This window comes from Lutjanus erythropterus, chromosome 17 (assembly GCF_056507025.1).
Source record: "Lutjanus erythropterus isolate fLutEry1 chromosome 17, fLutEry1.hap2, whole genome shotgun sequence".
Taxonomy (NCBI): Eukaryota; Metazoa; Chordata; class Actinopteri; order Lutjaniformes; family Lutjanidae; genus Lutjanus; species Lutjanus erythropterus.
This window is the reverse complement of record NC_139333.1, coordinates 18,468,815-18,491,344: the sequence shown is the minus strand read 5'-3', so window position 1 is coordinate 18,491,344 and position 22,530 is coordinate 18,468,815. Positions and strand designations below refer to the sequence as shown.

The following is a 22,530-nucleotide window of genomic DNA, read 5'->3' as shown; positions in this document are numbered from 1 at the left end:
TTATTCTCTAAGTGCAAATAAAAGAAGATCTTCCTTCTCTCTTTTTCTCCTCAATGTGGCCATAATAATATTGTGGTTTTACAACGCTGCTGAAAGAATATAAAGGAATCCTACATTGTTTTAAACAAAAATACAGGCTACACTATTCAAAGACCAGCCCAGGACATGGGTAGATGCACAGAAAACTTTTATCAGTTCAAAAGTCTTTAAAAATAGATACTGTGGCAATAAATTAGAATGTTACATTTTTTCAATGTTTTAATAATTTAATTTTTGCTAATAATTTCTATTTTTAAATTCTAATTATTAGACCTGACCAGTGTTGTACGGAAACCGATAAAAATGTTGGATTTGTTGGATTAGGCAAATTTCTTTACACAATAGTCATGTTTATTATATTTACATTACATACTGTTGCATCACTGTTTTACGCTGTTAGTGTGAAATTCATTGTATTTTAGTTGCTGACAAGCTCCTCTGTTTAAATACCGGAGTAGTAAGAGAATGACTAAATTAGAGATTATCAACATACTTGCAGTGTCTCTATGGGTCCTCTGTTGTGTTTACCTGACGTGTTTGGAGACAATGGAATGACTTGCAACAGCACTCATTACACTGTAACAAATCAACAGTGTGACTTTACAACATTTTAACTCGGTTACACTGCATCAGTGTTTGTTGCCTTTCATGACTGGAGCCTCTCGTCTCTACAGAGGGGAGGTAAATTCAGAAATGTTCCTTATATTCAACATGTTCTGAATCACACGTGTATTTTTGACTTCCCAGCTCATTTTACCTCTTTCTGTATATATAAGCAAGTCATGACACACATTCACGCGCACAACAACCCCTAACTAAGGGTGTAATGACACATCGATATGGACTGATATATTGATTCAATGTACAACGATACAATATGATCAATACAAAGTGAAAATATCAATCTATATCATGTTTCAGATACACCTTTGTCTTAAAATTCCCATGATACATCTGTGTCACAAAGAGGTCAGACATTAAATTGTCGAGTCATACTTTAGTTGCTTTTTGTGACATGAATGTGACTAAATGTGTTAAATCGTATTGTATGCTATTCCGGCTGCAGAACACTGAGCTGAATTTAAATCATATGACTTTGTGATTTTGTGGTATCACTAAATATTGTCTTGTTGTCCATTTTTCTCATTTACATCTTTTTCTATTCTAACAACTACAACTAACACCTGAAGCTGATGTAAAGTTTTGTTTTTAGTTTATTTCATTGAGTTAAATTATCTATAAACCATAGATACAGCTGTAAAAAACAGCAGGAAAAGTGGGGATATGACTGTACAAGTTGGTGAGACTGAATTTAAACGTTTAAGTTTAAAAAAACCGTTAAGTTCAGCAGCAGAGTCACAAGATTGTTTGGCATTTGAACCCTAAATCTGACTCAATAACACATGCTTAAGCATTAACAAAACAATGAACTGAGGTCGAAAGTTGCTGAGTGTTAAGCCACTATACATACTTGCTAGCTAACTGGTGACAAGAAGAACAGCCTCAATACTCACACGATGTTTGACAGCCGTAAAATATTCAACAATCAGTTTTTTTTACAGTAACAGTTGACAGTTGGAGCTGAGAAGAGCTACTCAAAGTCACAGCTAGCTAGCTATGTAGTACTACCATCACATTGCCTGTTAGAAAGTGCAATAAAAATCGTTTGCAAAGTGAGTATACAGGATCAAACTATTCATCGTGAAGAAACCCTGACGATGTTACTTACGACCCTATAATAACGGAGCAGTCTGTTTTTTGCTATGAACAACATTTGGTGCGGCCCATACAGAGCAAGTGTTGACAATCTGGCAGAAAGGCAGCCTTGCAGTTTAGCATGTTAGCTTACCTGTGTGGAGCGAATCTACAGCGACATGGCGAGCGGATAAATCTTGCTCTTTATAAGTAACCCTGTCCACATATCTGCTGAACAGCCCGTCTTCCTGCTAATCTTCAACGAGGAACTATCTTTTCCACTCCATTCCGGTCCAAATACCTGAGCTCCCACTAGTGGAAGTCATTCACACATTAGCAGGGGGTTGGATAATCACGTGATATTTAACTGCACATTGATTGGTTGAGGAAAAGCCTGAGAATTATGGGACACGTAGTTGGGGATTCAAGAAATAGGTATTCTGCGAAATTTCTTCAAGAGTTCTTACTCTTGTATCTTTATTTTAGAGTACTAGCAGTTGACAGGTCGATACAAAATAAAAACAATTAAAATAGTGACATTTGAAGCTGTTACAATCAGAGATGGACACAAATAGGCTACATCAAAAAATATCTTGTTACAAATTAGAAATACTTGAACAGAATAGAGCACAAAATACAGATATGAGAAAATGATTTAATCAAAGCACAAGTAATTTGTAATTTGAAAAGCAAAAACATTTTTGGCATTTGGTAGCATCAATATATGGGTTTGACTTTAAAGGCTCAATATGTAAGATTGTAGTTTAATACATTCAAAAATTAATCAAAATTAATATGCTAATCTGCTATCATTGCCCTGTCCTGTCTTGAAAATACCTCTTTGTACTTCAAGAGGTTATAGTGAGTCACTGTAACATCCAGTCTGGCCTCAGTCCAGCAACACCGAAGTGGTTTTCCTGCAGAGTTTGGCTCCTGGCACATGATGATGATGATGAGTCATTTGTATTTAGCCAGAGACTGTAATCAGGCTTATTGTTGTAGACTTTTTTTGGTAAAAATATGTTAGCTTTGAGAACAAACTTGCATATGAAATTATGTATTTTAAGAATAAAGTGTATAAGTCGTTTTTGCTGCAAGCCAAAATTTTCAGACTGGACAATAAAGAATTAAGTTCTTTTCAGTACTTTTGGTAATGTAATAATTGTATAATTTATATTGTATAGTTTTAAACATGCAGTATTGAAAAAGTATTGAAATATTGATACTTTTGACAACCTTATTCTCAGGACAGTGATGTTATAAACATGATGATCTTATAGAATATGAGACATTGATGTAGATTAAATTGTTTAACATTACAATCAATAATTCAAATTAGCACAACCTTTCTCAAACATCTAGAACAGTAAAATGCAACATACACATTAAAACAGTAGTAATATTAATCAAAAACATCATATATCATTTTAAAACACTTAGCATTTTATTGTACAATGAGTTGACACTTTAAGTACATTTTCCTGATAATACTTACATACTATTACTAAAGTAAAAATTTGATGCACAACTCTAACTTGCTTCACAGTCAATATTATTGCTTGTTCTTGTGAAGTGTGAAGTTAAAATATTTTCCCTTAATGAGTCTGTTGGAGTTCATTACTGACTTTAAGTTTTCATGCAGATAAATGTCAATTCAGGTAAACTAAAATCATTATGAGTATTGATAGCCTGCATGGCTAAACAGACATGGATTTACAGAAACATTTACAGAGGAACAAATGAGAAAGTGTCAAAGTATCACCTGTAATGTTCGACAGGTGAAGAAAAGCCACAACAATCAGCTCTCAGCAAAAAACATGGAAACAAAATAAGATAAACCCACTGTCCCTTAAATTACTTCTATTTAAGTTTACAGAACTCAGCATAGTTAATCTATGAGGTGTAGAAAAGGGTAATCAAACCAAAGTCCAGTAAAGAGAGGATGAGTGAATGCAGTTTGGACTGGACTGGTCTGGACTCTGTGGAGGAAACTCATGGTTTTAGAGATGCTGAAGATGAACAGAATACCTGCACTGTGATCCAGGCACACTTCTATTCTGGAGGAATGGGGACTTGAGACCTGAGTTGGGATATTATTGTGATTTGTCATTGAGGCCCAGTCCACATTTATTTGGGCTCCTTGCTCTACTCTTATTCTTCTAATAAACTCCTCCACGCTGACCTACGTCTACTCTGATCCCAGACAGATCTTCTGATTCTTTCTGGGCGTTGAGAATGAGACTCTTCTTGCCTTACAAATGTTTCTCTGTTCTCCTCAGGAAATAACAGCCTTGGCTTTGCTGCATTTAGATCCTGTGTGATTTTATATGGATATTTTTTTACGACTCCAGGTCTGGTCCTGGACTGTGGTTGTGACAGAAGAACATCCACTTCAGTCACTCTCAGTGAGATGTTTTTCCAAGTCTCACTCAGAACATCCTGTAGTTTATCTCTGACCTCTGACACAGCCACTGTCACATCCTCAAAGTACCTCAGAGGACGGACATTGATGGTGGGTGAGTCTGTAGGTTCATCGAGCTGTGACAGTGAGGGGTAGTTGTGTAGAAAATCGTTATGATCCTCTGTCTGTGAGACCTTCTCCAGCTCAGCATCTTTCCTCTTCAGCTCAGTGATCTCCCGCTCCAGCTTCTCCTGAAGCTCTTTGACTCGACTCACTTCAGTTTTCTGCTGGGATCTGACCTGCTGCTTCACATCAGAGCTCCTTTTCACAATGAGATGGATCAGCTCAGCGAAGATCTTCTCACTGTCCTCCACCGCTTTATCAGCAGAGCGGTTGATGGCTTCCACCTCCTGTTGAAGCACCTTCACATCTTTGTCTTTGTCCTGGATTCTTTGCTGAATTTTTTGCTGAATAACCTCAAGCTCTCTCTGCCTCTCAGCCCTTTCTGCTGCAACTGAGACTGTATCATGGCCTTTATGTTCATCCACAGAGCAGAGATAACAGATACACTGCTGATCAGTACGACAGAACATCTTCATTACCTCATCATGACGAGAGCAGATGTTCTCCTGGAGCTTCTTGGAGGGATCCACCAGCTTGTGTTTTTCAAATGCAGTTGATTCATAATGAGGCTGGATGTGTTTGTCACAGTAAGAGACCAGACAGACCAGACAGGATTTGAGGGCTTTCAGTTTTCTCCCAGTACAGACATCACAGGGCACATCCTCAGGTCCAGCATAGCAGTGATCAGCAGGAGCAGCTTGCAGTCCAGTCTTCTTCATTTCCTCCACTAAAACTGCTAACATGGTGCTTTTCACCAGGACAGGCCTCGGTGTGAATGTCTGCCTACACTGAGGGCAGCTGTAGATTTGCTTTCCATCCTCTTCATCCCAGAAGCTTTTAATACAGTTCATGCAGTAGCTGTGCCCACAGTGAATAGTCACAGGATTCTTCAGTAGATCCAGACAGATCGAACAAGAAAAGGCCTCCCGGTCCAGCTGAACACTTTTCTGCGCCATTTCACCTCTCAGTGGCAATGACTGTCTGAGTTTCACTTTCTTATAACTGAAACTAGTTTCACCTCTGATCTAAACATGTGTTTCTGCAGTGAGTGTGGCCTGTCAGCTCTTCACCACATATTGATTACACCCATCCTCAAACTGTAGATCTGAAGGGGAGGGAACAAGGAAACAAACAGACGGGGTGGAGCTTGTTGTGTTTGAGAGCAGGAAGACGGAGGGCTTATCAGGCTCTGACACATTCTATGGAGCGGCTTTATAAAGACACTCCATTTAAAACTTGTTGCAGATCTCATTTCTCAAAACACTGGTACCTTCAGGTTATAGGAGGTAAACTTCTAAAAATGAGATTACCAAGTTGCCTTATTATTCAGTTCTTTTTATTGATAATAATATTTCAGATATATACAGCCAGATAAATGAATCCCTGTTGTAACAGAAATGAAATTCTAATTATGTAATAAAACATTATTTAATAATGTGAGGTACATTTGCAGTTAAGTTGGTGTCATGAATATGAAAGAATGTTTTTCATATTTGTATTACTATGAATTTTATCATCAACATATAATTGATAAATGATAAAAAGTAATTTATTTTGGTCTACATCCAGCCACGTGATAAATATACAATGCATTTGTACATAAGCTTTATATTTAGTTTTATTATTTATATTATACATTTAAATTAATGAAAGCTAAATAGGGGAGCCCAAGATATGTAAATATGCATTTTCCTACAATTAATTTCTAAATAAAGCAGGTAATATCTAATTGCCAATTAATGTATATGTGAATATGTAAGAAAAGAAATGGCATTACTTCAAAATTAGGTAAGGATAAATCCACTGCATCCTAGACAAATATAGAGTTACTGTTGCATTGAGCCCAAGGCACTTAATATTTATTAAAACAATAGAATTCTTGGCAATCACAAAGAAAGAGGCAAACAACCCTTGCGGAAGATTTTTTAATTTTCAATTCATACTTTGAGGCCAACAATTTGTTTTTACAAAAATAATAAAAAGAAATTAAGTGTTATCTTCATACTGTAGAAAGAGTTGCATGACGAAGCCCCGGGGTTAGCTGGGCAGAGGCATTGCATAATTAGCAAAAAAGGACATCAACACAAGTAAAAACAACAGATTCAAGTAAAAAGTCATGTAATCACAATGCAGTCACGTTAAAGCCTGGTGGCAATTCTTGGAAATTAAGACTCTTGCTGGGTTTTACTGTTGGTCAGAGGAGTCAAACTGAACCCACAGGACCAGTCCCTCTTCAAGACATTATTTGACAGCAAAGTTGCTCAGTAAGACTTAGAGAAAGATGTTGCCTTTAGAAAAATTCAAGTTGGTTTTGAAATGTGTGAGAAATTTTAATCAAAGTATGAAATTCTTGATGGTTAGCCTGCAGCATCAGGCATGACATCTTCAGTGGATGCATGTTTATGAACACGGACACGCACCTTTTGTTCAGTTTAACTCCCCTGCTCTACATAAAGCCTGTTCAAATATATTAATTTACTTTCTTATCGCTGGTGCTATCACTGGCAGCTGTGTCATAATGGCACTTCTCCACACATCGCCTTGGAAACCATCCCCGCACTCGCTCTCCCGCTAAAGACAGAAAAAAAGGACACCCTTACACGTTTGTTACAGTGAATTTAAAAACATAACTTAAGCTGCAGAAAAAGCATCTAATCTCACCTCTTACTTGCTCCTCGCTCAAAGCTTTGTCTCCATACATCCACCATCTACAGAGAAAAACCATATTTGTTTTGGTTCATTACGCCTGGATTCAAAATAAATCCTTAATCAGCTGTTTAAACAAAGGTTTTTGGTCAGCCTGAATGAACTCACTTGGTGCCACGAGTGGCCAGGATGGTGTCCCCTTTGCTGAGGGGGATCCTGGGCTCCTCAGTGCAGGGGGTTCTGAAAAAGGTTTGGAGACCTTTGCTCAGGGGGCAGCAAGCTCCATTATAGTCCTCCACCGCCCGGTACTGGACCTGCTGGCCGAGGCAGACGAGATATCTGGTTATTCTACTGTTATGACCACAACCTAAATTCAGACAAGATACAGGCATGTGTTTATAACATCTGTTGAGTTTTATAACATAAAGAGCTGAAAGAAAATAAGAGACTTTCTTCTACAGCAGTATGACAACAGTGATTGCTATTTAAATAGCAGCGCTAATAAGTTCTCCCACAGAATTCTGGGATCAGTGTGTCATTTTACCGTTTCAATAATCATGATAGCTGTTTTATCATTTGTTTCTAACTAAATAATATTATAACAGGAGGCTCAGAATCTGTGACTGTTTGTGAAGAATGTAAATAATGTTAACCATTGTATTGATAAGTTAGCATTAGATCTGTTGACATTTTTCACCATAGAAACAAATGTTACTGCATAACAGAATTACTGAGCTCACAGTAAGATGTTAACGGCAAGTGTAACTTAGTGCTAAACATGATCTTTTTTTAATCTGACATCTGTGGTGGTTGTGATGTTGTCAGAACATACAACCTCAAAAGTGTTTCCTTAAGTTGAAAGACAATAACTTTTGGCACCCACCTAAAATTTGTCTTTGAAAGCAGACAACCCAGCATATCACAAGCTTACACCTTGTCCTAACTAAATGCAACATAAGCGAGCGTCAGTGAAAAAACAGCATAATTTCTTTAATGTCCGAACTCACTGTGAGCAACGTTTTGAGCTGATCTTTTTTTGCACGCCCTGTTTCTATTTAATCCCATCACTTGTTTTGAAAGTGCTGCAAAACCGTTGATTCGTTTTGTTAAAATAAGGAGTTATCTGCACGACACCTTCTTATTCAAGCAGAAAAAGTCAAATGATGTGGCAGCTGGCTGGAGGGAGATCACCAGGGAGCCGGTAACTGCCCCTCACTAATAACAACCTACTTGCTGTTGCCTGTGTTTTATGTAATTTCCAGTAAGGAAACATCTAATTATCAAAATATAAAATGTGTGATTTCTGAGCACGTACTCACCCACCTTGTACTTGAGTGCTTACCTCTCCAGTCTGATCTGAAGCACACAGCTGATAGGTGTCACAGGGTTGGAAATTAACTCATTAAAATGTGAGCATCTACCAGCCACTAACGGATTAATGTTCAAATTCACAATTCATCATCACTATCATCATTAGTGTTTGTCTGAAATCTGCCAGCCACTCATATTCTATCATCATTTGACCGATACTAATTCGCCACCCTTGATTACATGACAGAAGCAGGTGTGCTGCTGAAGCGCACTATAACGACCCCCTGCCACATTTTTTCCATGTGAGGAAATGAAATATTCACAGTTCGCATAATGGGATTTTTTCTTTATATACAATTGAAAATCCAATCAACCCTAAAGTGTATGACCCAGACCAGCCGGAGCGCAGATTTGGAACTAGGAGGTGTCTTTTTAAGGTAAAGTGTGATTCAGACTCTGAGTTGCTGCAGTGAGAGACAGAGATAGAGACAGAAAGAACAAGCGCTCATGTGGACTGACAGTTGCATAATATTCTCAACATCATGAAACTATTAATAAAGTCAGTCTAACCACTCTGGTTGATTTGGCAGGTACTTACACTCCTCACTCGCTTATCAGCTTTCTGCTTCAGTTGCTCAATCTGTTCAAAAAGGAATAAGACGATGTAATGTAACAGTAATTATTATAATCCATACTGCCATAACTGCTTTTATACATTCAACAAATTAAAGATGATCAAATCAAAAACGGCACTGCATGCATTAATCCAACTCAAACAAACTGAACCTACAGTTAAGGTGTGCTGGTGACACTTGGGATGGACTGGCCATTCAAGGCCATCACCCCTGGGCGTCCCTGACCACGTGAAGACTTGCTTGAAGTTAAGCCAGCGGCTGCCGAGGTCGTACGGGAAGATGAATTCCTCCCCTGTTTGGTAGTGCTGTATTCTGTCTTTGGCCTGGTGGAAAAGACACAGGGAGTGTGTGTGTGTGTGTGTGTGTGACAGTGGGGTTGGATGGGTGTGGTGGTGTCAAGTTTCTGTAATCAACAAAGGTGATCCTGGAACTTGCGTGCATTAGTTATAAAAGGACTAAGAAAATCTTAAGGTTAGTGTATGAATAAAAAAGCACTTTGACGTCCTACATTACTGTTTGTAGATCAAACAATAAAATCACAAAAAATGTCATCACAAAACAAAGACACTTGAAATCAAAGACACATCCTGACCTTTTCCTCGATCCAGGACTCGATCGAGGTCTTATTTCGAAGGATGACTTTCATCTGAAAAGGACAAAGGATTTCATTATCAGAATCAACCTATATTTTCTTTGACAAATGACTTTATTACTGCATCACTGAATTCTCCTTGATATGCAGCCTGAATAGGGATGCAGCTAACAAATATTTTCATTGTTGATTAACCTGTTGGTTATTTTCTCAATAAATCAATCGGTTGTTTGGTCTTTAAAATGTCAGAAAATGGTGAAAAATGTTTCTCAAAGCCCAAGATGATATCCTCATATGTCTTGTTTTGTCCACAACACAGGCATTCACTTTACTGTCATAGAAGAGTAAAGAAACCAGAAAATATTTACACTGAAGAAGCTAAACATTTACTCAAAGGGATTTATCAGTTATCAAAATGGTGAATAATTGAATAATAGACTATTTGATATACTATTTGATTAATCTAAAATGTTAACTGGAATTTCAATTTTTGCTTCACTCCTGCCTTGCCAATCTCTCCAAGGATTTTATTAGGGCAGCTCTCATTTCGATCATTTAAAAAAAAAAAAAAAAAATCTCTCACATGTATTAATCAACGTTTTATTGTTTTATTGTTTTATTGTGACACATTCTCTATCTTTATTAATTTTACTTCACATCTATACTGTGTTTACATTTTCTCTCTTGCAGCGTTTGCAAGAAAATCAGAATGAATAGGTACAAGTCATGTATTTGCTACATTTTTACATTTGACAGACTAAATTAAATATTTCTATGTGAGTTATGAGAATTTTGAGAGAAGGCAGCAAGTTACATCATTGTCTACATACTTGTCATAATATGCTGATCAGCCAGATTTTCACCAGATGTTTTACAAACTACTTTTGTGTTCTAGTGAAAACTGAGCTCACAGGTAGTCTGGCTTTGCAAGGTTAATGCTAATATATTAATGTTTAAATTGTACACCCAGAGGAAACCTTAAGAGAAACTTACTTGTATGAAGAAAAGCATGCCGACAGCAATAGTGGTGCCCAGTGCCAAGCCTAAGGCAAAGAGTGTGGCAGCAAAGGCGGGCACACTGAAGGGCATGAGGGGCTGGAACTGACGGACAGCACTCATGTCAATCTTCACAGTGCTCCAGCCAAATGATATCTGCAGCAAGGGGAAAAGAAAACAGATTTACATGTGTGGTAATTGATAAAATAATAAATTTGATGATAATAGGTCATCAAAAGCGCGGTGTAGTGGGGTAAGAAGACTACCGACCCTCTCATACAACTGTGTGTACATGGTCATAATGAAGATGATGGCAGCGTGTGAGCAGCCCAGTGGAGCCAGCAGCAGGAAGCTGGTGAAGTAGGCGTGGTTCAGGTGGCCGCAGCAGTTGTTGATCCAAGGGCAGTGGTGGTCCATCTTCATCACGCACCTGGGGGAGGGGAGGCAGAGGAGGAGAGGAGTGCTGGGGGAACTGACTGGTTGTTTGGGAGGACATAGAGTGACAAGTTCATCAGCAAGTCACACTGCATCTTTATTTTCCAAAAAATAGATTAACATCATATGCCTGTGATGTTAATCTATTTAATATCACATAAATATACTCAGCAAAAATATAAACGCAACACTTATGTTTTTGCTCCCATTTTTCAAGAGTTGAAGTAAAATAAGAATGAAAGAAAAAAATAAGACTTTTTCTTCAGCTTATGATTATTTGCTGACCCTAATATTTTACCCAAACTGGAACCAATCACTCCTCTGGCCCAAACAACAAAGGCAGTGAGTATTAGCTAGTCAGAGGCGGAGTAGGGCAATTGATGACTTTTCCCTTCTGGGGAAAAAAGGTATTTGTAGCCCTATATCAAATAGCCACAGTTAAGTGCCTAATAAATGTCAAATTTCGAGATAAAATTCCACCTTTTATTGAGACGAGTCAAAGACACATCTGTGCAATAATCGTGCTTTAATCAGCATCTCTATATGTCACACCTGTCAGGTGGATGGATTATCTTAGCAAAGAAGAAGTGCTCACTAACATAGATTTGAACAAATCTGTTGCACACTTTGAGAGAAATAAACCTTTTGTGTGCATAGAAGAAGTCTTAGACCTTTTGCTTCAACTCATGAAAAATGGGAGCAAAAACAAAAGTGTTGCGTTTAGATTTTTGTTGAGTTTAAATTATGTGATGCACCACTTCAGCGGCTGCACAGAGACCTTATAGCACTGCTTGGATGGAAATAACATATATGAACCGCGTACACACGGTATCAGTACTCTGTGACAGTGAGTTGACACACACTTCTGCAGTGCCTACATAGTCCCGCCTCCTCTCACTTATCCACAGTGCTGTCTTCTTCTCATGACTCGCATCATTAGTCTCATTTGCTATGTTGTCATGTTATAGCCTCGTTATATCTATCTTTACATAAAAATCTTAAATTTTATACCCTCAATGTTGAGTCAACTTTCTTCCCAGTGGCATTAGGCACACCATCAGGCTGTTGAATTACATGTTCACTACTGTTTCTGTTGAATTACGTACTTATTCCACGTATTTCTTAGCTGTGTTCAAGCAGAGTCGGAGAGAAATGAGAGGACTATTTAACTTATCTATTGCAGAAGCGATGCCCTGTTTATCCAGGCACACAAAAAGCTTCATGTTATAAATCCATGAGGTTAATTGATTCCATAGCACGCTGTATAAATTCACTTGGTTCAGTGTAAAAACACGAAGGCGGTGTACAGGCAAGCCTTTGTTGCGACATTATATTACAGAATCTCTATGTCAAAAGGACTACAGACTATTGCAGTGTCCACATAGCTCTACCTCCTCTCACTTACTCACAGTGCTGTTTTCTTTTTGTCACTTGTCTCATTTGCTCCGGTTGAATAATTGTGGTTATATTTATTTTAAGAAAAATCTAACATTGTATTCCACTGTTATGTACATTTTTTCCCATGGTATCAAAAATGGCAGTGAATATCAACATTTTTCAAACTATTGTACCAATGTTTCATGGTACAGTATTGTGACAACACTTTTTAAGTTATAGTAGCTCCCTGTGCTCTTTTATTTCCTTCAGATCACAAGCCAGTCTCTCACAGGTGACATGGTAATAAATGTAAATACCTGTTGCACTTGCGACAATGGTGAGATCTGGGGGCCTTGTACCCTTGGCACACTCTGCAGTACTGCAGGTACTGGGTATCCTGTTGATTCTCCTGTTTAAGGACAAACAAATAAGTCAAATGTATGATGTAACACTTGTTCTATGATTAAATAATTTCACTCTGCAGGCATGGTGCCAAGTTGATTCTTTAAACACCAGTAAGAAATGTCAAAAGCCTTTATCCTAACTGAAGATCCTTACTGGTTTCCAACCGAGAGGGATGTATCCAGGTCCAACAAACATGGCGTTGAAGTAGTTGTAGAGGATGAGGACAGTCCAGTTGATGAGCATGATGAAGTTAATGCTGCCTCCTGTAGTATCGAGCGGCCAGTACCAGATAATGGAGTCCAGAACTGCCATGGTGGAGCATATAGCAATGACAGACAGGGCTATGACTGGACCCCAGTGGCACAATCTCCGAACCTCATGGAGGTTCTCAAATGTCACAAAGGTTGACAAGAAGTTCATCTTTTCTGCACACGGTTAGTACGAGTATTTTGGCTGTCGAGTTCCTGAAACGTCTTGACCCAACTTCAATGTGTTACTTTTTTCCTCTGCTATCTCGCAAAGTCAGCGGTGCAGATGACGCACATATTTTTTCTCGTCTTCTGAGTACCCAGCAACTGGATTGGTCTTGGGTCACTGGGGCTCTCTGTGTCCCATTGTTCCTTGCACCGGCAAAGAGCAGCATCCTCTCCCGCCAATCTTTGGAGCACACTATCTTTGGGACAGACTCAAATTCCCCATCTAAGAGACAGAGAGAGAGAGAATGCTTAATGTCAATTTTAAGTAAGATAAGTTACTATGTCAACTGTCAAACTCCTGTCGTTATCAATGGTTTATTACCTCCACATATCAATAGACAGACAAATCTTGTTGAACTTGAGCCTTCTCCGTATACATGAATGTATGTAAATACACCACATTTGTTGTATTTTATACGCACTCTGTTGACCGATTATTATAGGGATGGGTGATATGGAATGTTTTTTCAGTTTGACATTTTGAATTTTGAAAACAAGTTCTTATAACCTGTAGTTTTGACACACCTGAGGGTAAAAAAGACTTAGATGCAGTGAACAAAGATGATTTAATATTCCATAGCTTTGACTTCACCAAATCTTACTGACATCACTTTTATAATAAAAACAAAGAACAGTTCTGACTGACATTTTTTCTAATTAAGAACATCAAAAAAACTTGACAAATATACTTTGGCTTTTCTAGAGCATTTTATCTGAGAACTCAAAATACTTTGACATAATCTGTAGGGTTGTCCTGATACTGATACCAGTATGGAAAAAGGCCTCTGACACTGTCCACACTCATGGCCTTCATTCTCTGTATGTACTTGTGTATGTTTTACAAAGGGGTTAACCTGAGCCAGGCCATATCACAATGACAGCAATCACATCACATTCATTCAGGGGTAGTGGGATACAGCTGTCAAAAATTTTACTATAAATATATGCTTTTCAAAACACTGGTTTTGGATCAATACCTGGTATCAGCTGATATGCAAAATTCAGGTATTGGAATCAGTATTGCGAAGGGAAAAAAAAAGATTTTGTGACATCTCTAATAATATGTTAAATATAAGTGCTGCAAAAATCAGTCGATTAAGAGCTTGATTAGCTGATCAAAATACAATAAGTTTGACAACTATTTTGATAATCAATCACTGCAGTCATTTTTCAAATTTTTCAAACTTTTCTTTGCCATTTATGATAGTAAATTATGATGATAATAATCAAACGTGAAAATAATTGTCAGATTAATTAATAATAAATAAAGATTATTATTATTATTATTATGAAAATAACTGTTAACTGAAACCTAAAACCAAAGTAATTGTCTATACATTTGCTATTATCGGCCCCAAAATTTATTGTGCATCCCTAGTTTATCAAGCACATTACCTAAAATAAATGCAGTCAACATAACATGTCTTCATGGGGGCTATATTGTTCAGTTTTTGTTGGTGTTGATTCAACTCACTGATCATTCTGGAGGCTGTAGTTAATGATGCTGCTGAAATGATTGATGTCTAACCTCATCGACATAGATGAGGTTACATAAAGTTAGAATGTACGCTTTATTCCTTCCTTCTCTTATTTCTAGCGTAATATTTTTTCCCACTTTTTTGATTTTGTAACTGTCTCATCATGATCTTCACCCCCATCCTACAAAATTGTTGACCAGGAACTTTCAGAATGAATGAAGTTTAACAAGTAGCTTAATAGCTCGTAGCTTTAGAGCAAGCGTACCAGGCCTGAGGAACTTACAAATCCACCAGAGTGAATAGCGCTGCATTTCTAAATAAGTGAGTCACTGGATGCAAACAGATACCATTAGCTCAACAGCGACCCAACTAATTAGCTTATGTCACCAAGCTAACTAGCTAATTCGTAAACATTGCATTGAAACATTATGTGTAAGCGTAATTGTTGTCCATCTTGTTAAAAAAAACAAACAAGTGAGAATGTTCTTGTTAAAACGAGAACACTATGTTTTTTGATAAGTGAATATTCCTTTACCAAAAAAAAAAAAAAAGAAAAAAGATTCGGTTTAGCACAAGAGCTAACGTTACAGCAGTTAGCTAGTGAGCTAGCTTACCCAGTTTGAGAAAACAAACGCTGTCTGGATTACCGCCACAAGGAGCGAATGGGATTATATTGCATATTAAAGATATAACGAATGCTTGTCAGTACGCGTATGCATACAGTTTTTATGAATGGAGAAAAAAACTGTCACTTTAAATTACCAACCTGGCCACTTCCTTGGTTTTTTTCTTCAATTTTCTTCTGTGTACAGGGAGGAACCTTCCTCATGGTGTCTCAGAAACTACAACCCTCCACCTGTTGTCGACACTTTTAAATCTGAGCATTTTATTACTCATTCATCACAGGACTATAAAAATGATTTATTTATTAAAGTTCGGTAAAAAATAAATGTGAGATATATTTTCTATCCGCTGGGTTCAACCATTTTCACTGTCGGAAAAATAAAAACGAAACGCAGTTCTTCGCCGAGCCTATTATACTGCGACTCAAGGAAGGAACTCCATTCGAGCCTTGTTTTTATTATTCTGTGCTAACTGTCAGCCAGAAAGCCACCTGTTTTAAACTCAAACGTCAAAATGTCTTCAGACTTTGAAACTTACGAGCAGGACTTTGGGACCATTACAGCAGAAATAACGAACAAAATTGGCAGAATTCCCAAACTAAGTGGAGGTAAGACATAGTTAAATGCATTAGCTTGAACCGCTGAGCTGGAGCTAGCTATCAGTTAGCTGGCATTTCTCAGCTGTGCAAGGCAAACTAACGGTAACAGGTGTAGCCTGCAGTTCTTTTATGTGTTATTTTATTAATCGATCATTTTATATTGTGGTAATTTATAGCACTAAACGGTGAAACACAACTCGAGCGTGTTCTTGACTCTTATGTAAAAGGGGACATCACGTTTTACTCACTGGGCTCCATGTCAAATGGATTTAGCCAGTGTGAAAATGTCTAACACTGTAAAATGTGTAGCAGCTTTGTCTCAAATAGCATCTCTATGTTTTTTGTAACTTACTTAAGGTATGTAGAGTTTTCTAGGCTACTACCTCTGTCAATGGCAGTGTTAGGATGAAAACAGACCCCACTTGTATCTTAGTTGGTATCTAAATACGATGTGAAATCACAGATAATAATGGATAAGAAGTGAAATTTGACTGGCGTAACTGTGATATCCCGTGACACACCCAACACAGCTTGTTTTCATAGAGTTTTTATGATGAAGACAAAGTGTTACTTCTGTGTGCATGGAAACTGGAGTTTGGGAATCACCTGACAACACAACAGCCGTTTCCTGCATCAAAATAAAACTTTTTTTCTTCTTCTTCGTCTTCTTACAACAAGAGGCCAGACAAGGGCTGGGTAATATATCAGTATTATAGTGATATGGTAATATAAGACTAGATTTTGGATATTGTGATAGTCATTAGTGTTGTCTTGTACTAGTTTAAAAGGCTGTATTACAGTAAAGTGATGACATTTTCTGAACTTACCAGATGGCTATAGCTGTTCAGTTATTTGCCTTTTACCCACTTTGTCATTATACCCATATTATTGATGATTATTTATCAAAAATCTTATTGTATTAATGTCTTATGAAAGCACCAACGTCATCCCTACAATATTGTTGTAATATCAATATAAATATTGACATATTTGATCAAACATATTGTGATATTTGCCCACTGTCTATATTGCCCAGCCCTATGTCAGACTTTCAGTGCTCCAGCAACATGTATATCAGGTGAATTGGTCATGATAAATTGTTAATCGGTGTGAATGAAGTTGTCTGTGTGTTATTTTTGCATACATATAGCCCAATACCTGTAAGAATAGGTTGCAACCCCTACAGCTGAAAATTTCAAAGTGTATATTACCTTGGGTGGTATCTAGTTTTTCATACTTTCCTGACATTTCACAAGGGTATACTGTAAATGAGGTATTTTTGTTTAAAAAGAGAAAAATGGAAAAGCTGAGTTGCTTTTGATAGATGTCACTATAGTGTCTTGATATATGTGACTGAACGGATGAAGATGTTCGGGTGGTGGTGGTAAACTGGCAGCTGAATAATATTATGTGGCTCCTTTTGTAGTTGGAATAAGTCAACTGGCCCACCTTTATCATCAGGACTAAACCCAGAATTCTTCCAAACAAGAGAGGAGTCTTTCTTTTACTAGTTCTTTAATGTAATCCCCACAACTCCCAGTCAACATCTTCTTCAGCTCAGTTGCTTGTTCTGACAGTATTGAAAAACATACCTTTGAGATTTCTAAATTCCCTGGTATACTGTAATACATTGATACTGCCCAAGCCTAGTGTATAAAAAATAGAAAGATCCATGTAACATTATCAAACATCTTTTTGCTGCCATGTGACCATTCAAGTGTTCAAATAAGACAATATTTGGCGTATCACACTAAAACTCTGTTTTGTTAGATTTGCTTTAACGGATGATTTTTTTTCTTCTTGTATTTGGCTCATGGATTACACACATGCAGTCAGTGTAGGTTCTGTGGTCCCATGGCTGTGCCTGATGTACAGCATGTGACATCATTTCAAAGGCTCAGAAGCAGCATGTTCACATTTTCAACAGAATTTTTCTTAGTGACGGCCAGATATAGGCACAAATGTTTCAGGTTGTATACTATTTGTTTTGTTGGACAAATACAAGTTTATTACCAAAGTACTAGTAACTAGTAAAGTGCCAACAATATCTTGTATAGTTACTTACTTTCATTTACAACTTTCTGTTCAAGGTGCAGTAGCGATTCTAGAGAATGATAGTTGATTGTCTTGTCTCAGTCCCAGTTCGTCAAATTACCGACACTTTGTATCAGTGATGGTATATTATTGATCTTTTCCCAGATTATGAAATACTGACACTTTGGGAATGAAACTCAGCAATCAGCTATCAGCTATGTAACTGACCTGCAATTGGTTAAAGTATGGGGTCATGGAAAAAGCCTGAAAATAGAGCTAGTTTTCGCTCAGACCACTTATATTACATTATGCTTAAAGTTTATTATGAAACTTTTGTCCAATGAGGCCAAATATATGACCACACACAGTGTATTAGAACAATACATGGGACAGAAGTGGGGGTGACATGCAGCAGAGATGATCAGTCTGATTTGAACTTGCATCCTGATGACAGGCGTTGAGGTCCACTCAGAATTCCTGCGCCTGGCAAATATAAACGTATATTTGTTTGGAATATTTTTAACCAAAGCACGAGGCATAGTGTGTTAATAATAAATTGGCATGAAAGTGTGGGTCTTTTTTTAATTTTTAAGCAAATTTATAAATTGGCAGCAAAAAGCACAGCCCTTTGTATATGGGGTAAAGATTATGAGAAAGCTCATGCAATCATGTGGGGTTTTTAATTACAGGCAGGAGCCTAGTGGCACAAGCTTTAATCTGTAACAGAGCAACAGGCTTTTGTATATTAAGCAGAATTTCTGGTCCTTCTATCTATATTCCTTTATATGTAGGTCACAAATGAGAAATGAGTATTACAGGCAAGCAGGTGATTGTAGTGTAGTAATTACATGATATTGCAAACTGTGCATAATAAATAACTGTCCTCAAGTTTTTCTCTGTGTGGAGCTGATGCACATGTAATACCCAGCCTGTTATTGTCTCAAAATATTGTTCTGTCACAGAATATTTTTACCCAGATGTTATATTGTCACGTTCAAACACATGACTCTTTTTTCCCTTCTACATCTAGATGTTACAAACAGACATAATCTGAACCATCGATGTGTCAGTATCACACAGTTGTGCACAGTAGCCTTTTTGATCTTAAGTGTGAAGACCTGGTCTTATTTACACGATCAAACATTTTGTTGCAATGCATATAACACCCTATACCAATACAAATCCATTTGGAAGTGGATATAAAATAGTCACAAAGTTTGCATTTTTAAATACCTACAAAACACAAAGTGAGCTGTTCTTTGCAGCATATCTTAATTTAACAGACAGTAATTCAGCTGGTATTTTGCTGTGCAAAAAAATAGGCATACTGTTTGTTTTAGCATCAACTGCACAAAGTCAAAAATATACAATAAATATATGCAAGCACAGATATTATATAATGAACTACTGAGAATGTGATGGTGCTGGCTGCATTGTATTGTCCACAACTAGTTGACAACTGCTACTAGTTTGCTTTCAGTTTTGAATGCTAAAAACAGCTTCCAACCCCTACTTGGAACATTTATCTCTTTCTCTGGACTCAGACTCGCTCATTGGTTTTTCAAAGGGCACTGCCTCTCACAAAACCTCGCCTGACTGAATATTTCTGGTTCGGAATTGGCATCTTTGAAGATTCATGGCAGCCCATTCCACAGTGTAATTCCACATTGCTTCCTCTCGCCATCTGTTGACTGTGTCAGAGTAAGCCCATATGAATATGTACAAAGCCAGGAAACACATTACAACCATAAGTAGTTGTTCAATGTCTTCTGCCAACAACAGAATAGTTTACAGTTGAATTTCAATTCCCTTCCTTCTCATTAAGGTTTTTCTTCTTCCTTTCTTAAGTCCCTCTGGCTCTTCTTCCTGAAGTGGCTGAATTTTTCCCGCGGTTTGACAGCCCTCTATTTAATACATTAATATAGCTCCAGACAAAGGCCTTTTGTCATTGCTGTTGTTGTATCTCTCTATTTCACATGTGCACAATTGCTGATAATGGCCAGGGCATGTGGAAAAACTGTCCTTGACTGTCTTCATTCATGTAACAATCAAATGAATGCGTGTTTGTATATTTATGTGTTACCATCCCCCAAAACCTGAGGTTCAAGGCATATTTGAATAAGAATACAATGAAATGTTAGGCCTTGTTCCTTGGAACGTGATTTTTTTTCCACCTTTGAGTGTTTATGGCAAGAGATTGCCTGTCAATCATTGCAACTCAGATTTGGAGCATTTTTTCAAGTAAAAAAAACATTTGCCAAGCCCTGCTTCTTCTTTATTTTCCTCACTGTTGTGTACAAAACTCCTCATCCGTCTGTCAGCAGGTTGTAGTCTTGGTAAATATCCATACATATTTCACATCCCTCCAACTCCGGCCTGAGTTTGAGCAAGAAAGAACCGTCTCACCTTTCAGTGGATCGCCTCTGGCTGTTTACTGTGTAGGTTGTGGGGTTGGACACAGGTTTTAAAAATGAATTTTAGGACTGGCAAAAGGTAATGTTGGCCCTTGGTACCTGGGAAATGAAGATCTTGGTTTAGCTTTTTTATGATATTGCTATCCCACAACTGATAGTCGGCAACTGATCGTTGACTTTGCATTTCACTTATTTAAAATACTGTTCATTTATCAAGCTAAAGGTTCCACTCATGTTTCTTAAATTGACTCAAAAATAAAGCTGCTACAAGGAACTTCATGTTTTGTTTATTTTGGAGGCCCCTGTGGACAAAAGAGGTAGTGTTTCTACTGTAATAACCACAAAACATAACATTAAAAATAAAATTATCTAAATAAAAATCTCCTCCAGTTTCTTTTTAACTGGCTAACTTCCTACTCACGGTAACTCTACGTGGAAAAGTGTGAACACAGACTTGTTTTATCTAATTTCATGGAGACTCAGACCCAGCGGCAGGCATTAAGAGTATGTAGCCGATCCTCTTGTCTCATTAAATTTTTTAAAGTCATATAGACGCATCAGTAATAAATTGAGACCATGTCATAACTAGTTAAAATCTCCTTGTAGTAGCTTTAAATTTGATTTCAATTTAAATGATTATTAAATAGATTGGAAACGGTGTTCATCTAAAAGAAATATTTGAATAGATCACTGTTGAGATTTTCTAAATGACTTCTTTTGTTTTTAAGAGAGAAAATTGAGATTGGTCCTTCTGCCTCGGATCACCTCTTTTCTTTCTTTCTTTTTTCAAAACTCTTTTAGATCACCTCTTTTCTACTCATATAGTCGAACACTGACATGTTGATATCACAGAGTCGTCTCAAAAAGATGCCAAACTGGATTTACTATGATTGGCTGTCTTTCCCAAAGATCTGAAGTGCTTTCTATAGTTCTTTTTTCTGTTCATCGTCATTATCTGAATCTGCTGAAATGTTATTGTTTTGTTTTGGCAGACAGTAGTCACTTCTTAGGGTATAATGTCTTCTAAGATGAGTAGTTTTAGGTATGCTTAAAACAGTGTTCTGCTTCAGTTTGCCAGACTTCAAGGATACTTGCAAAAGGAGGGCTTAGTGGAGAAATCCATCCATCTATGCTATTAGTGTATAAGGCTGATTTAAGACTGATATAGGCTTTCATATTAATTTTATTTTATTAAGTTACAATTTTATAAAGTTGTCTACTTCTTATTTTTTTGTATGTTTCTTTAGCACATGCACAGTGCTAAAATGAAGTGTGAGATAGGTCTGGCATTGCACGGATTTATGAGTTGTGATGATTTGGGCTGAAAGTAGAGACTATGTTCATGACTAATACCCATATGCTCCTGGGTTAAATGTAGGCACAAGTGTTGCTACATTTCTGAGTCTTGACTCAGGAGGACTTAAGAGATTTAGAAGCCTGAGTCCTTTACAAACATAATTTTCACGTGTCACAGTAAGAGAAGCATATATGTAAATAATAAAATAAATTATTTCTGATTTCCACTTTGCCCCTTTGATTTGAGGGCCCTGTTATTGTGCAAGACACAAGGAACTATTCTTAAAAACGCAGTATATATAGTAAATGCAGATTTTCTTTCGAGTGTGTTGTTGATAGAAACTATTCTCTCACAATGCAATGAAACACAGGAAAAGGAGGCGCTGCACAGCCAGAAATAGTTACATGTATTAAATGTTAAGACGGACACTTTGCTTTGTCTTTGCAAGGTTTAATTAGCAGTGACATCCCACAGTTTGATTGATGTCCATTGTTAAACATATAAAGACATTCCTGTAGAGTGAAATGGTGGTGGTATGAAGATTTATTTTTCTATTTTACTAAGCCAATCAGTGTGTAGTATATACTTTATAGAATTATTATATAGCATAAATTTGGGACATAGAGAGACATGTAATAGCTTACCGGGACACCTGACTGAAACTGTACCTAGGGCTGGATGGTATCGCTGATAAATAATATCAATAGTTTAAGATTGTTTAAGTATTTTGACTGTAAACTCTGTACTAGGCCTGTGACTGATCATTTTGGTTTGATTAATTTGTGATTATATGTTTATGAATTGTATTAAAATGTAGAAATAATGACACATGCCCACCACATGTTATGAGCAATATGATTCAAGAAGGAATGATAATTTTTTCACCACAATTTTTATGTTCATCTCTGCATCTCTGCAACACTGCAGTACTTCATTATAATGCTGTTTTGTCAC

General features: G+C 37.3%; 3 protein-coding genes across 8 annotated transcripts in view; 1 reads left to right on the top strand and 2 right to left on the bottom strand.

The window, feature by feature from the left end:
* Positions 1-3,885: 3,885 nt before the first annotated feature.
* On the bottom strand, positions 3,886-5,362 carry LOC146312085 (tripartite motif-containing protein 16-like). Its single transcript, XM_084741559.1, has one exon. The coding sequence runs from the start codon at positions 5,212-5,214 to the stop codon at positions 3,886-3,888; it is 1,329 nt and encodes a 442-aa protein (XP_084597685.1). The 5' UTR covers positions 5,215-5,362.
* Positions 5,363-6,166: 804 nt separating this feature from the next.
* zdhhc6 (zDHHC palmitoyltransferase 6) lies at positions 6,167-15,520 on the bottom strand. 3 transcript variants are annotated; one of them, XM_084740234.1, is made up of 11 exons: positions 15,376-15,520; positions 12,809-13,354; positions 12,568-12,659; positions 10,709-10,868; positions 10,436-10,594; positions 9,443-9,496; positions 9,006-9,173; positions 8,814-8,855; positions 7,073-7,218; positions 6,920-6,966; positions 6,167-6,829 (listed from the first exon to the last, which is right to left on the bottom strand). In XM_084740234.1, exons 2-11 carry the CDS (start codon positions 13,073-13,075, stop codon positions 6,729-6,731), a joined length of 1,236 nt encoding a protein of 411 aa, XP_084596360.1. In that variant the 5' UTR covers positions 13,076-13,354; positions 15,376-15,520; the 3' UTR covers positions 6,167-6,728. The 3 variants fall into 3 exon arrangements, with proteins under 3 accessions (XP_084596360.1, XP_084596358.1, XP_084596359.1); XM_084740232.1 differs by having other exon boundaries at positions 7,073-7,221; positions 15,376-15,519; XM_084740233.1 differs by lacking the exon at positions 15,376-15,520 and adding an exon at positions 15,224-15,352 and having other exon boundaries at positions 7,073-7,221.
* Positions 15,521-15,623: 103 nt separating this feature from the next.
* Positions 15,624-22,530, top strand: part of vti1a (vesicle transport through interaction with t-SNAREs 1A) — a 156,134-nt gene continuing 149,227 nt past the window's right edge. For all 4 annotated transcript variants that reach the window (XM_084740236.1, XM_084740239.1, XM_084740235.1 and 1 more), the window contains exon 1: positions 15,624-15,840. In XM_084740236.1, coding sequence (XP_084596362.1) covers positions 15,747-15,840 — 94 coding nt within the window. In that variant the 5' untranslated portion in view covers positions 15,624-15,746. The remainder of the gene's footprint in view (positions 15,841-22,530) is intronic.